At 41.0% G+C, this 13,982-nt stretch overlaps 1 protein-coding gene across 1 annotated transcript in view; it reads right to left on the bottom strand.

Annotated features, from left to right (window-relative positions):
* The window catches only part of CFAP70 (cilia and flagella associated protein 70), a 100,223-nt gene that overhangs the window by 36,781 nt on the left and 49,460 nt on the right, over positions 1-13,982 (bottom strand). Inside the window, 1 exon segment of the mRNA XM_081105253.1 lies at positions 11,602-11,693. Within this exon segment, the coding sequence (XP_080961379.1) occupies positions 11,602-11,693 (92 nt within the window).

Below are 13,982 nucleotides of genomic sequence, written 5' to 3'. Positions count from 1 at the left end.
TGGCTAATATGAGCCCTGGCTTTTCCATTACATATTTTTAAAAAGTTTTGGAAATATAAATGGTATAGGCAAATGAAAGCTTCCCCCCACCCCCTCTAAATCTAGGTCATAATTCACAAGACTGCTTTTAATTACAATAATGATATCAGGCTTTATGGTGAGTAAAAAATATATATTTTGTCACTATCAAACTACTTACACCAAAACTTCTACCTTCCATGTTTATGACTGTTTACAAGAACCTAGATGTAATTAAGTTATAGATTTTCCTTCTTATAATTTCAGATTTCTGCTGAAGTAAATTGTATTGCCATAGAGTTTACATTCAAATTCACTAAGAAAACAATCCCATTTATAATTGCATCAAAAAATAAAATACCTTGGAATAAATTTAACCAAGAATGTTAAACAGACTGACAGCTGTTAGAATGGAGCTAAGAAAATTATAAGACAATGAAGAAAGAAATTGAAGAATATACAAATAAGTAGAAGTATATACCATGTTCATGGTTAGGAAGAATTAACATCATTAAAATTTCCATACTACTCAACGCAATCTATAGATTCAATGCAATTCCTATCAAGATATCAATGGTGGAGAACTAAGATGGCGGCATAGGTAAACACCGGAGTTTGCTGCCTCGAACAACCACTTCAAAAATACAACTAAAAGACGGAACGGACATCATCCAGAACCACAGGAAGGCTGGCTGAGTGGAAATTCTACAACTAGAAGGAAAGAGAAAAGCATACCAAGACTCAGAGGAGGCGCAGTGCGGAAGTAAAATACTAAGGTGCGGAGTGCATGCGGAGTGGGCTGGCGGCTGAGGGCACGGTTGTCGTTTTCAATCAGGAGGGAGTCTCAGGCTCTGAGCTCCAGTTCCGGGCGAGTCTATAGGGACCCAGACTCATACGGGAGAAAGGGGACTGTCTGGCAGCAGTCAGAACCTGAGGGCAGCTTTCTCTCTGAGGGGCTTGCAGCCATTACCAGGACACTGAGAAGCAGAGCCTCTGAGGGCAAGACTGAGAGCAGCCATAACTGCTAGCCCCGCCCTGTTGATCCCATGGGACCTGCCCCACCCAAGCCCTGCAGGAAGGCTTTTGCTGGATAGCCTCAGGCAAAGGCTAGATTAGCACCTCCCTAGAGATCCAGGAGCCAGGAAGCCCAGAGGTCAGAGTGGGACCATCCAGTTTGCAGCTCCATGGAACCATAAAAGACACACTCAGGGGGCAGACTCAGTAAGCACCAAAGCCCCATTGAAGCAAGTCTAGCCCCAGAGGGGTGTCTCCAGCACAGAAGTTCTCCCACTGCAGACACAGCTGATTCTCACAGCCAATTGGCCTGGAGGTCAATTCTTCCCAGGGATAATTACAAAAATCAAGGCTTAATTATAACAAGACTGTGCACATAGCCCACAAGGGGGTGCAGCAAGAGTGTCTACCTCAGGTAATTGGGACACTTAGCACAGAAAGGCACTCTATCGACACAGCGAAGCACAAAAATGCCGAGACAAAGAAACAGGACACAAATGACAGAAATGGAGGAAAGCAAACTGCTGGATATAGAGTTCAAAAACCACACTTTTAAGGTCTCTCAAGAACTGTCTAGAAGCCACCAATAAATTTAGCAAGGCCCTCGAAAAGACTGGTGAGACCGCCGATAAATGTAGTGAGATCTTCAAGAAATCTAGTGAAGCCGAAACCGGTTTGGCTCAGTGGATAGAGCGTCGGCCTGCGAACTGAAGGGTCCCGGGTTTGATTCCGGTCAAGGGCATGTGCCTGGGTTGCGGGCATATCCCCAGTGGGAGATGTGCAGGAGGCAGCTGATCGATGTTTCTCTCTCATCGATGTTTCTAACTCTCTATCTCCTCCCTTCCTCTCTGTAAAAAATCAATAAAATATATATATATAAAAAAAAAGAAATCTAGTGAAACCCTTGATGTTGTGATAAAGAATCAACTAGAAATTAAGCATACACTGACTGAAATAAAGAATATTATACAGACTCCCAACAGCAGATGAGAGGATCGCAAGAATCAAGTCAAAGATTTGAAATACGAAGAAGCAAAAAACACCCAACCAGAAAAGCAAAATGAAAAAGAATCCCAAAATACAAAGATAGTGTAAGGAGCCTCTGGGACAGCTTCAAGCATACCAACATCAGAATTATAGGGGTGCCAGAAGATGAGAGAGAGCAAGATATTGAAAACCTATTTGAAGAAATAATGACAGAAAACTTCCCCTACTTGGTGAAAGAAATAGACTTCCAAGTCCAGGAAGCGCAGAGAACCCCAAACAAAAGGAATCCAAAGAGGACCACACCAAGACACATCATCATTAAAATGCCAAGAGCAAAAGACAAAGAGAGAATCCTAAAAGCAGCAAGAAAAAGAAAATCAGTTACCTACAAGGGAGTACCCATATGAATGTCAGCTGATTTCTCAACAGAAACTTTGCAGGCCAGAAGGGAGTGGCAAGAAATATTCAAAGTGATGAATACCAAGAACCTACAACCAAGATTACTTTATCCAGCAAAGCTATCATTCAGAAGTGAAGGTCAGATAAAGAGCTTCACAGATAAGAAAAAGCTAAAGGAGTTCATCACCACCAAACCAGTATTATATGAAATGCTGAAAGGCATCCTTTAAGAAGAGGAAGAAGAAGAAAAAGGTAAAGATACAAATTATGAACAACAAATACACATCTATCAACAAGTGAATCTAAAAATCAAGTGAATAAATAATCTGATGAACAGTATGAACTGGTGATTGTAATAGAATCAGGGACATAGAAAGGGAATGGACTGACTATTCTTGCGGGGGGGGGTGGGGTGGGGGAAGGGGTGTGGGGGGTGCAGAAAGAGATTGGACAATAATTGTGCACCTATGGATGAGGTCAGTGGGTGGGGAGTGAGGGCGGAGGGTGGGGTGGGAACTGGGTGGAGGGGATTTATGGTGGGAAAAAAGAGGAACAAATGTAATAATCTGAACAATAAAGATTTAATTAAAAAAATATCAATGGCATATTTCACAGAGCTAGAACGAATATTTCAAAAATTATATGGAACCACAAAAGACCCTGCATAGCCACAGCAATCTTGAGAAAGAAAAGCAAAGGTAGAGGAATCATGCTACTGGTATCAAACTTATACTACAAGGCCATACTAATCAAAACAGCAAGGTACTGGCATAAAAACAAACATATAGATCTATCAAATAGAATAGAGAGCTCAGAAATAAACCCACACCTTTATGGTCAATCAATATTCAACAAAGGAGACAAGAAGATACAATGGGGTAAAGATAGTTATAAATGTTGTTGGGAACATTGGACAGATGCATACAAAAAAACCGAAATTAGACCACCTTCTTACACCATACACAATAATAAACTCAAAATGTATAAAAGACTTAAATGTAAGAGTCAAAACAATAAAAATCCTAGAAGAAAACATAGGCAGTAAAATCTCAAACATTTCTCATAGCAATATTTTGTCTGATATGTCCTCTTGGGCAAGGGAAACAAAGAAAACAAACAAACAAATGAGACTACATCAAACTAAAAAGTTTTTCAACATCAAAGGAAACCATCAACAAAAATACACAGGGAGCCCTTTGAATGGAAGAACATATTCAGCAATGATACATCTGATAAAGGCTTCATATCTAAAATTTATAAAGAATGTACACAACTCTACACTAAAAACAAACAAACAAATAATCCAACTAAAAAATGAGCAAATGACCTGAATACACAATTCTCCAAAGAGGACATATAAATGGCCAATAGACATATTAAAAGGTGCTCAATGTCATGAATCATCAGAGAAATACAAATTAAAACCACAATGAAATATCACCTCAGACCTGTCAGAAAGGCTATCATCAATAAGTCAACAAACAACAGTTGTTGGCAAGGATGCAGAGAAAAGGGAACCCTGTGCAGTTAGTTGGAATGTAGGTTGGTGCAGTCACTGTGGACAACAATATGGAGTTTCCTCGAAAAATTAAAAATGTAACTGCCTTATGACTTAGCAATTCCACATCTGAGAATATATCTGAAGAAGCCTGAAACAGTGATTCAAAAGAATATATGCACCCCTCCGTTCACTGTAGAGTTAGTTATAACAGCCAAGATTTGGAAGTAGCCCAAGTGCCTATCAGCGGCTTAGTGAATAAAAAAGTGGTGGTAACCCTGGCCGGTGTGGCTCATTGTGGCTCAACCAACCACAAGTTGGTTGAGCATTGTCCCATGCACCAACAGTTTGAGGATTCAATTCCAGGTCTAGACACATGCCCAGATTGTGGGCTCAATCTCCAGTAGGGGGTGTGCAGGAGATAGCCTATCAATGTTTCTCTTTCACATCAACATTTCTCTCTACCTCTCCCTTCCTCTCTTCTCTAAAAAATCAATAAAAACATATTTTCAAAAAAGTGATGGTACATTACACAATAATACTACTTGGCCATAAAAACGAAGGACATCTTACCTTTTGTGGCAGCATTATGGTCCTGGAGAGTATTATGCTAAGTGAAAATAAGCCAGTCAGAGAAAGACAAATACCATATGATTTCACTTATATGTGGAATCTAATGAACAAAATAGAAACAGACTCATAAATATAAGAAAACAGACTGACAGCTATTAGAGCGGAGCAGTTAGGGAGGATGGATGAAAAAGGTGAAGGGATTAAGCAAAAACAACAACAAAAAAACACTCATGGCCTGGCCGGTGTGGCTCAGTGGTTGAGGCTCGACCCATGAACCAACAGGTCATCAGTATGAGTCCCCCAGTCAGGGCACATACCCAGGTTGCATGCTCAATCCCCAATAGCAGGCATGCAGGAAGCACCCGATCGATGTTTCTATCTCTCTATCCCTGTTTCTCTTAAAATCAGTAAAAATATATTTAAAACACACACTCATAGATGCAGACAACAGCATGGTGATTACCAGAGGAGGAGGAGGGTGGGGGGGGGAGGGTAGAAGACGGTAAAGGAAGGATAAATGGTGATGGAAGAAGGCTTGACTTTAGGTGGTAAACCCACAATACAATATAGAGATGATGTATTACAGAATTGTACACCTGTAAACTATATAATTTTATTAACCAATGTCATCCCAATAAATTCAATGAATATTAAAATTTAAAAAGTATAAAAGATAGTATAAGCCCTGGCCAGTGTGGCTCAGTTGGTTGAGTGTCATCCCAAGCACCAAAAAGTCACCAGTTCGATTCCTGGTCATTGTACATACCTGGGTTATGGGTTTAATCCCCAGTAGAGGGGGTTGCAGGAGGCAGTTGACAGATGTTTCTCTCCCATATCAATGTTTCTCTCTTTCTCCCCATCTCTTCCTCTCTCTCTAAAAGTCAATAAAAACTTTTTTTTAAAGGTGGTATAAAAGATCCAGGTAATTCTCAAAAGGAGACTTCCAGCCCAGCCAGTGTAGCTCAGTAAAGCAACAAAAATATTTTTTTAAAAAAAGGAGAATTCCAATGACTAATAAATATCTTCAAATGTTTACTCTTACTAAAGCATCTTTAATGTAGCTTAAAATTAAAATGAGAAACTTTCTTTCCCTGTTAAAATAGCATAAATAAAAAATTATTGTGTTGGTGAATGTATGAAGGAATAATAGTCTCATACATCACTTGTAGAACTGCAAACTTTTGGAAAGGCAATGCAGGAATGTTTATCAAAACTCTTAAAAAATATCTGTAGTGAATAGCCTACAAGATAAAAGCTATCATTTCCTTTCACTCTTGAGCATGGTGCTTCTCACATCAAAAAGTGAAGTCTAAACATCAGCAAAATGGCAGAGTAGATAATTCCAAACTTCCATCTCTCCATAGAAATATTGAAAAACAGAACCAGAAAAATGTCAGAACCAACTTTGTCAGAACTCTGGAAAACAGTCAAAGGTTTAAGGCAATTTAAAGAGTAGAAAAGCTTTATACATTTTTACTGACCCTTGTCCCACTCCATCTCCAGTTTAGTGGCTGTCTTAAGGATAGGACCCTGCATTTCCAGTGTGGCACACTGGTCCCTGCTTCTGGAGGAACAGAGCAGATCTTATTTGCAAGTTACTGTGTTCTAACCTGTCAGGGACTACCTGCAGGGCTGACATAAAGCACTCAGTTCTGTTTTTCCTAATTCGAAACCCACTGAGGGTAGAAAAACAATGATTAGGAATTGCTCAAAAACACTGTAAGGTTATGAAAAACTCACAGCTCTGTGGGGAGAATATGGTTAAGACATACAACACAGCACACGGTTTAGGAGGAAAGCCAGAGATGGATGATCTTTAGGAAATTAGGGTATTCAAATGCAGTTGTATGTATTGCACATGCCCAGGATTGGAACTGTGCTCAGAAAAAAACCTGAGAAGACCCTAAGTTTCACCAATGACTGATATATAACCTCAGTGCAAGCAGGAAGTGAAAGATGAAATAGAATTATAAAGAGCCTGATTAAGTGTTAAAAGAATGGCCCAGCCTGGCCACTGTGGCTCAGTGGTTGAGCATCAACCTGTGAACCAGGAGGTCATGGTACGAATCCTGGTCAGGGCACATACCCAGGTTGCTGGCTTGATCCCGTGTGGAGGTGGGTTGCAGGAGGCAGCTGATCAATGATTGATTCTCTCTCATCATTGACGTTTCTCTCTCTCTCCCTTCCTCTCTGAAATCAATAAAAAATACATAGCCCAGCACAGTCATCTTCAAAGACAAAAAAAAAATTTTTAAGTTTTGGTTTTGTTAGTTTGTTTATATTAAGGTACTGGCATTCAAGGAAATCTCAAGTCAAAACACTAGCTATAACTTAATGAAAAAACAGCAAATCCTGGGAAAGGATAAACTTTTATTTCCAATATTCCCTCATTCTAGTAAACAAATGTCCAGTTTTCAACAACAAAAAAATCACCAAATATACCAAGAAACACAAAACTATGGCATCTTCAAAATAAAAAATAAATTGACAGGAACTATTCTTGAAGAAGCCCAGACATTGGACTTGCTACAAAAAGATGTTAAATAAACATGCTCAAAGAGCTAAAGAAAACAACAGACAAAGGGCTAAAAGAAACCAGAAAAATGATGTATGAACAAAGTGAGAATACCAGTAAAGAGATAGAAATCATAAAAAAGGAACCAAATAGACATAGCTGGTTTGGCTCAGTGGCTAGAGCATCAGCCCACAGACTGAAGGGTCCCAGATCTGATTCTAGTCAAGGCATGTACCTCAGTTGCAGGCTCGATCTCTAGCCCTGGTCGGGGTGAGTGCAGGAGGCAGCCAATTGATGTGTCTTTCTCACATCGATACCTCTCCCCCTTCTTTCCACACTCTCTAAAAATCAATGGAAAAATATCCTTGGGAGAGGATTAACAACAACAACAAAAGGAACCAGAAAGAAAGTTTGGAGTTGAAAAGAACAATAACTGAAATGAAAAAGTCACTAGAGGGTTCAATAAATTTGATCAAGCAGAAGAAAGAACCAAGACAATTGAAATTATTCAGCCTAAGGAAACAGTAAGAAAAATGAAAAAAATTAACACAGTCTAAAATCTGGGGAACATCGTCAACACACATATTTGTATCAACAAACGCATTATGGGAATACAAAGAGAAAATAGAGGGAAAGCGGCAGAAAAAAATTTTGAAGAACTGATGGCCAAAACCTCTAAATTTGACGAAATATATGAATCTAAACAACCAAGAAGCTTATCAAACTCCAAGAAGGATAAAACTAAAGAGCTCTCCACTAAGACACATTATAGTAGAACTGTCAAAAGAAAAGAAAAGGAGAAAATCTCCAAGGCAGTGAGAGGAGTGACTCATCACATAAGATTAATAGATAGTTTCAATAATCTCAATACAGATCATTTCTCATCAGAAACCATGGAGGCCAGAAGGCATTTGGGTAACATTTAAAGTTCTGGGGGGGAAAAAACTGCCAACAAGAATTCTACATCCAGCAAACTATCCTTCAACAATGAAGGAAAAATTAAGACAACCCCAGATAAACAAAAGTTAAGAGAGTGTTACTAAGATCTACCTTATAAGAAATACTAAATGAAGCCCTTCAGGCTAAAATGAAAGGAACTCAAAAGTAAATGAGGAAATGAAGAACACTGGTAAATGTAATTATGAAAGCCATTATTATTGTACTTTTGGTTTGTAACCCCTCCTTACCTCTTTTTTTAGAAGGCAAATGCATAAAGGAAAAATCATAAATATTTGTTAATAGGTATACAGTGTATAAACTATAATCTGTGACAATAATAATACAAAGAGGAAGGGATAGAGATATATAGGAGGAACCAAGTGTATAATATTAAAGCTAAATTGTTACAAGTTTAAGATGATCATTGTAATCCCCAAGGTAACCACTAAGAAAATAAAGAGAAAGAAAGAAGAAGGAAATCGAAATGGTACATTTTAAAAATCCAATCAAATATTAAAAAGGCGGTAATGAAGGAATTCAAGAACAGACAAGCAGATAAGAAATAGATATGTAGTAGAAGTAAATCCTTTATCAGTAATTGCATTAAATATAAATGGATTAAACTTTCCTATTAAAAGGCAGAGATTAGTGGTTTGGATTTATATTTTTATGTCCCTGTTTTTCCCCCATTCATCCCTCCTCCCCATTTCTGCCCCTTCCCCAGGCCTTCACCACACTATTGCCTGTGTCCATAGGTTACGCATATATGCATATGTTCTTTGGTTAATATCTTCCCACCTCTCCCCCGCTTCCCTCTGAGAATCATCAGTTTGTTGCATGCTTCCATGTCTCTGGATCTATTTCATTTGTCAGTTTCTTTTGTTCATTAGATTCCACATATAAGTGAGATCCTGTGACTGGCTTAGCATAATATTCTCCAGATCCCTCCATGCTGTCTCAATGGGTAAGAAATTCTTTTTACAGCTGCATAGTATTCCATTGTGTATATGTACCACAGCTTTTTTACCCACTCATCTACTGAAGATCATTTGGGCTGTTTCCAGATCTTAGCTATTGTAAATGATGCTGCAGTGAACATAGGGGTGCATATTTTCTTTCTGACTGGTGTTTCAGGCTTCTTCGAACATATTCCTAGAACTAGGATGACAGGGTCAAATGGCAGTTCCATTTTTAATTTTTAAAGGTAACTAAAAAAACAAAAACAGTGTCCATCTGTCTGCTGTCTACAAGATACTTCCTTTAGATATAAGAACACCAAAAAAATTGAAAGTAGGAGGATAAAAAAAAGACATCCTATGCAAATAGTAACCAAAACAGAGTTGGGGTGGTTATATTTCTTGAGAAAATAGACTTGAAATAAAAAAGATAATAAGAGATAAAGAAGAACAATATAGATAGATGTTGGGGGGCCAGATGTAAGCTGGCAAGGTCTTTGCACCTGTAGGGGCTAGCAAGGCTGGGACCCTTACCCATAGTGTTTTCCCAGACTTGTTTGGATGGCGATTATCAGTAGAATGAGAGCAACATTTGTAGAATGAGAACAGCCTTTCATAGCTTACCAAGAAGTCTGTAACTATTTACTGAGATATGCTGTACTGAGAACTTTTCCTTCTGCTGTGTCCCTCCCTTAGAGATTAAGAGGAACAAAGAATACATTCCTCTTGACAGACCTCCGATTCAGTGTGTTGTGTATAAATAGGATTGTGTGGCTAATAAAGTTGCTTCAGTTCGAGAGAACTGGGGTCCTCCCGACCCCGCTTTCCTGTCTTTCTTTCTTTTCTCAATTCCCACCTCCCTGCCTCAGCCCGGCTCAACCCTGTCAGGCTGGCCCTGACAGAGAGATGATAGATAGATACCTAAAAGGTTTCAGACAGCAATAAAATATAACAATAATAAACATATATGTACCTAATAATAGAGACCCAAAATATATAAAGCAAAAATTGAGACAACTGAAGGGAGAATTAGACAGATCTTTAATAACAGAGATTTTAATACCCCACTTCAAAAATGGGTCGAACAATCAGACAGAAGATCAATCTACACTAATAAAAGAGAAACATGCAAATCAGTGTCACTCCACTATGCCCACCAGACAATCAGAGTGACTATGAAAATTAACCTGACAAAGATGGTGGTTAATTTGCATACACAGGCACGGAGCAAAGACTGAAGGCTCTGGCCAGACTGAAGACTGAAGACTGAAGAGGCTTGGCTTCTCCACTGCAGCCGCAGAGGAGAAGCCAAGCCTCACTGCAGCCACAGAGGAGAAGCCAAGCCTCACTGCAGCCGCAGAGGAGAAGCCAAGCCTCACTGCAGCCGCAGAGGAGAAGCCAAGCCTCACTGCAGCTGCAGCGGAGAAGCCAAGCCGCTGAGGCCAGGCCAAAGGCCTGGGTCCTGGGTGCCGGAGGAAAACCAGTGCTGGCAGCCAAGGGAAGGAAGGCCTATTGCACACATCTCTTCGTGCAATGGGCCTCTACGTAGAACATAAAAGACTTAACAGTATAAAGCAATTTGATCTAACAGACATATACAGAACATTCCTCTTAACATCACAGAATACACATTCTTCTCAAGTGCACATGGAACATTCTGCAGGATAGACTATATGTCAGGCCACAAAATAAATCTCAATCAATTTTAAAAGATTGAAACCATATAAAATATATTTTCTAATTACAATGAAATGAGAATAGAAATCAATAACTGGAAGAAAACTGGAAAACAGGAAAAGTCACAAATATGTGGAAATTAAGCAACATGCTTTAAAATAATAGGTCAAAGAAAAAAATCATAGGCAAATGAGAAAATACTTTGAGATGAATGAAAACAAAAACACAGCATACCAAAACTTATGGAATGCAGTGAAAGAAGTGTTCAGAGGGAAATTTACAGCTCTAACTCACACAATAATATAATACACAATTTAATTGTATATCTTAAGGGACTAGAAAAAGAGAGCAAACTGAACCCAAAGCTCACAGAAGGAAGGAAATAATAGAATTAGAGTAAAGATAAATGAAAGAGAAAAGAAACACAATAGGGAAAATCAATAAGACAAAAAAGACTGCTTCTTTGAAAAGATCAACAAAATGATAATTCTTAGATAGATGGACTAAGAAAAAAGAAAACAGACTCAAATTACTAAAATCAGAAATGAGAAAAAGAAAAAAGAATGCCATGAACAACTGTACATCAACAAATTGGATAACCTAGATAAAATGGCAATTTCCTAGAAAAATGATCAAAGGACTCTGGTACAATTTAAAAATAGTTTCTTAAAAATTACATACTAGTATATTAATGTGACATGGAATATGTGTTCATATAGTAGAGTGGCTTTACAATAATTCTAGAAAGATAAATACCAAGGCATTAAAAGCAGTTATCAATGGGTGAGTAGAAATCTGTGTGTCTTTATACTTTGTGGCTAATCTCAATTTCTCAAATTTTTTATAATAGGCATATACTGCTTTTATAGTAAGAAAATATAAGAAACTTTATCTGGAGGGGCGGGCGGAGAGCAGAAAATTGATGTGTGGCCTAGGGAAGATTACATTTATGGTCACAAGCTGACTTCCTTTTACTTATACCTAAATTGCTTTTGCAAAACAAGTATGAGAACATTGCTACACACCGTCTGGCCAGCTCCTCTGGCAATCGCTTTGGAACCAAGGCTTTGTTCAGCTGAATCTCCAACACGATGTATGTCCCTGCTTCTACATATTGCTGTAAAGACATTTTTTTCTAATTTATTCTTTTCAGTAAAAAATATTTATGAAAAAAATCGTAACATAAGGTAATATTCACAATATAATAAGTGAGAAAAGTGCATCGACAGCTATAAATATAGTGTAATCTTAACTTAAAATATGTTTTACATAGAAAAATAACCGGATAGAAAAATAACAACAGTGGCTATCTCTTGCAGGGAACCACTTTCAATTTTATTCTTGGAAACTTCTACCCCAGCTGAAGCCCTGTCCAACTTGTTCAATACCTTTCTTGGAACTATTTTAGGTGAGTGCCATTCTTTCTTCCACCAAAACTCTTTCATGAGTTCTGCAGAAATATTCTCCTCATAACCTCCCGACATTCCCACTCACAGCCTACTCACCACCATCTACCAACTGCAACCTGATGGACATTTCTACCCAGAATTTTGCTAGCATCTTAAATGCAACGTGTCCAAAGTCCAACTTATCATTCCCCCTATATCAGCCTCTCTTTTAAAGTTTCTCTTAATGATTGTGTCACCCTTCCAGAAAGAAAGGCTTGAAACCTGAGTTACCTTTAACTTTTCTTCATCACCTCAAAGCTTCCCAGTTCCACCGTGCCTCTGCAGGTTTCTGACTTTCTCTATGATCTCTTCCTTAACTCAAACTGTCATCAATACTCATCTGTACTCTCAGAAAAACCTATCAACTGACATCTGAAGTCCCTACTCTACGTTCTGTTTCTCTTTTTCACATCCTTGCAAGAGTTTTGCCTTCAAACACACATTAAGGTCTTATTTCCACATAAGTTTAAAAACCTTTAATGTGAGTCCCTAAAATGAGGCTCAAGAGCCTTATTACTTACTAGAAGCCTGGTGCATGGATTTGTGCACATTGAAAGTAAATTAATTAGAAGGTGGCCGGTGGGGCAGGACTGGGTGAGACGGGCCAGACATGCCCTGGAGCCAACCTCCTGTGGTACTGCCCAGGCCGGCTGCACCTGGGGTGGTGCCAGGGCTCAAAGGGCATCTGTGGAGTGAGCAGGGTCCCTCTGGCAGGTGGGGTCCCTTGGCCCGGCCTGCGGGGATCGGACCAAAACTGACAGTCCAACATCCTCTGAGCGGTCTCAGAATGCAAGGGCACTCTACAAAGTTGCTGTCGCTCTGTTGCTCGGCAGCTCCTGCATTGAGCGTCTGCCCCCCGGTGGTCAGTGTGCATCATAGCTACCGGCCAGTCAGTTGGTCGTTTAGGCTTTTATATATATACTAGAGGCCCAGTGCACAAAATTTGTGCACTCGGGGGGGGGCGGGGGAGGGTCCCTCAGCCCGGCCTTTGCCCTCGCAGTCTGGGACCCCTCGGGAGATAACGCCCTGCTGGCTTAGGCCTGCTCCCGGGTGGCAGCGGGCAGGCCCAATACCTAGGTGCAGCCCCTAGTCGGGCTCAGAGCAGGGCTGATTGGGGAGTTGGGGCGCCTTCCCCTGTCATGCACAGAGCAGGGCAGATTGGGAGGTTGCGATGCCACCCTCAGTCACGCTCAGGGTAGGACCGATTGGGGGGTTGGGGCACCATCCCCTGTCACGCACAGAGCAGGGCCAATCAGGGGTGTTGGGGCTCTGTACCCTGTCATGCACAGAGCAGGGCCCGTCAGGAGGTTGGGGCACCGCCCCCTGTCACACACAGAGCAGGGCAGATCAGAGGGTTGGGGCGCCGCCACTGTCACACTCAGGGCAGGGCCAATGGGGAGGTTATGGCTCTACCCCATCACACACAGAGCAGGGCCCGTGGGGTGGGGGTTGGGGCACCGCCTTCTATCACCCACAGAGCAGGGCCGATCAGGGGGTTGGGGCACCGCCACTCTCACACTCAGGGCAGGGCCGATGGGGAAGTTAAGGCTCTACCCCGTCACACACAGAGCAGAGCCAATCAGGGGGTTGGGGCACCGCACCCTGTCACACACAGAGCCGCAGGGCAATCAGGGGGTTTGGGTGCTGCCCCCTGTCACACTGATCCCAGTGCCAGGAGGCCTCTCGGCTCCGCTGATCCTGGTGCTGGGAGGCATATTACCCTTTTACTATATAGGATAGAGGCCTGGTGCACGCGTGGGGGCCGGCTGGTTTGCCCTGAAGGGTGTCCTGGATCAGGGTGGGGGTCCCCACTGGGGTGCCTGGCCAGCCTGGGTGAGGAGATGATGGCTGTTTGCAGCTGGTCACACACCCTTCAGGGTGGGGGTCCCCACTGGGGTGCCTGGCCAGTCTGGGTGAGGGGCTGAGGGCTGTTTTCAGGCTGGCGGGTGACTGAAGCT

This window comes from Myotis nattereri, assembly GCF_964212035.1.
Source record: "Myotis nattereri genome assembly, chromosome: 13".
In the NCBI taxonomy this organism is placed as follows: Eukaryota; Metazoa; Chordata; class Mammalia; order Chiroptera; family Vespertilionidae; genus Myotis; species Myotis nattereri.
Note: the sequence above shows the minus strand (reverse complement) of the source record. Positions and strands in the feature narration are given on the sequence as shown.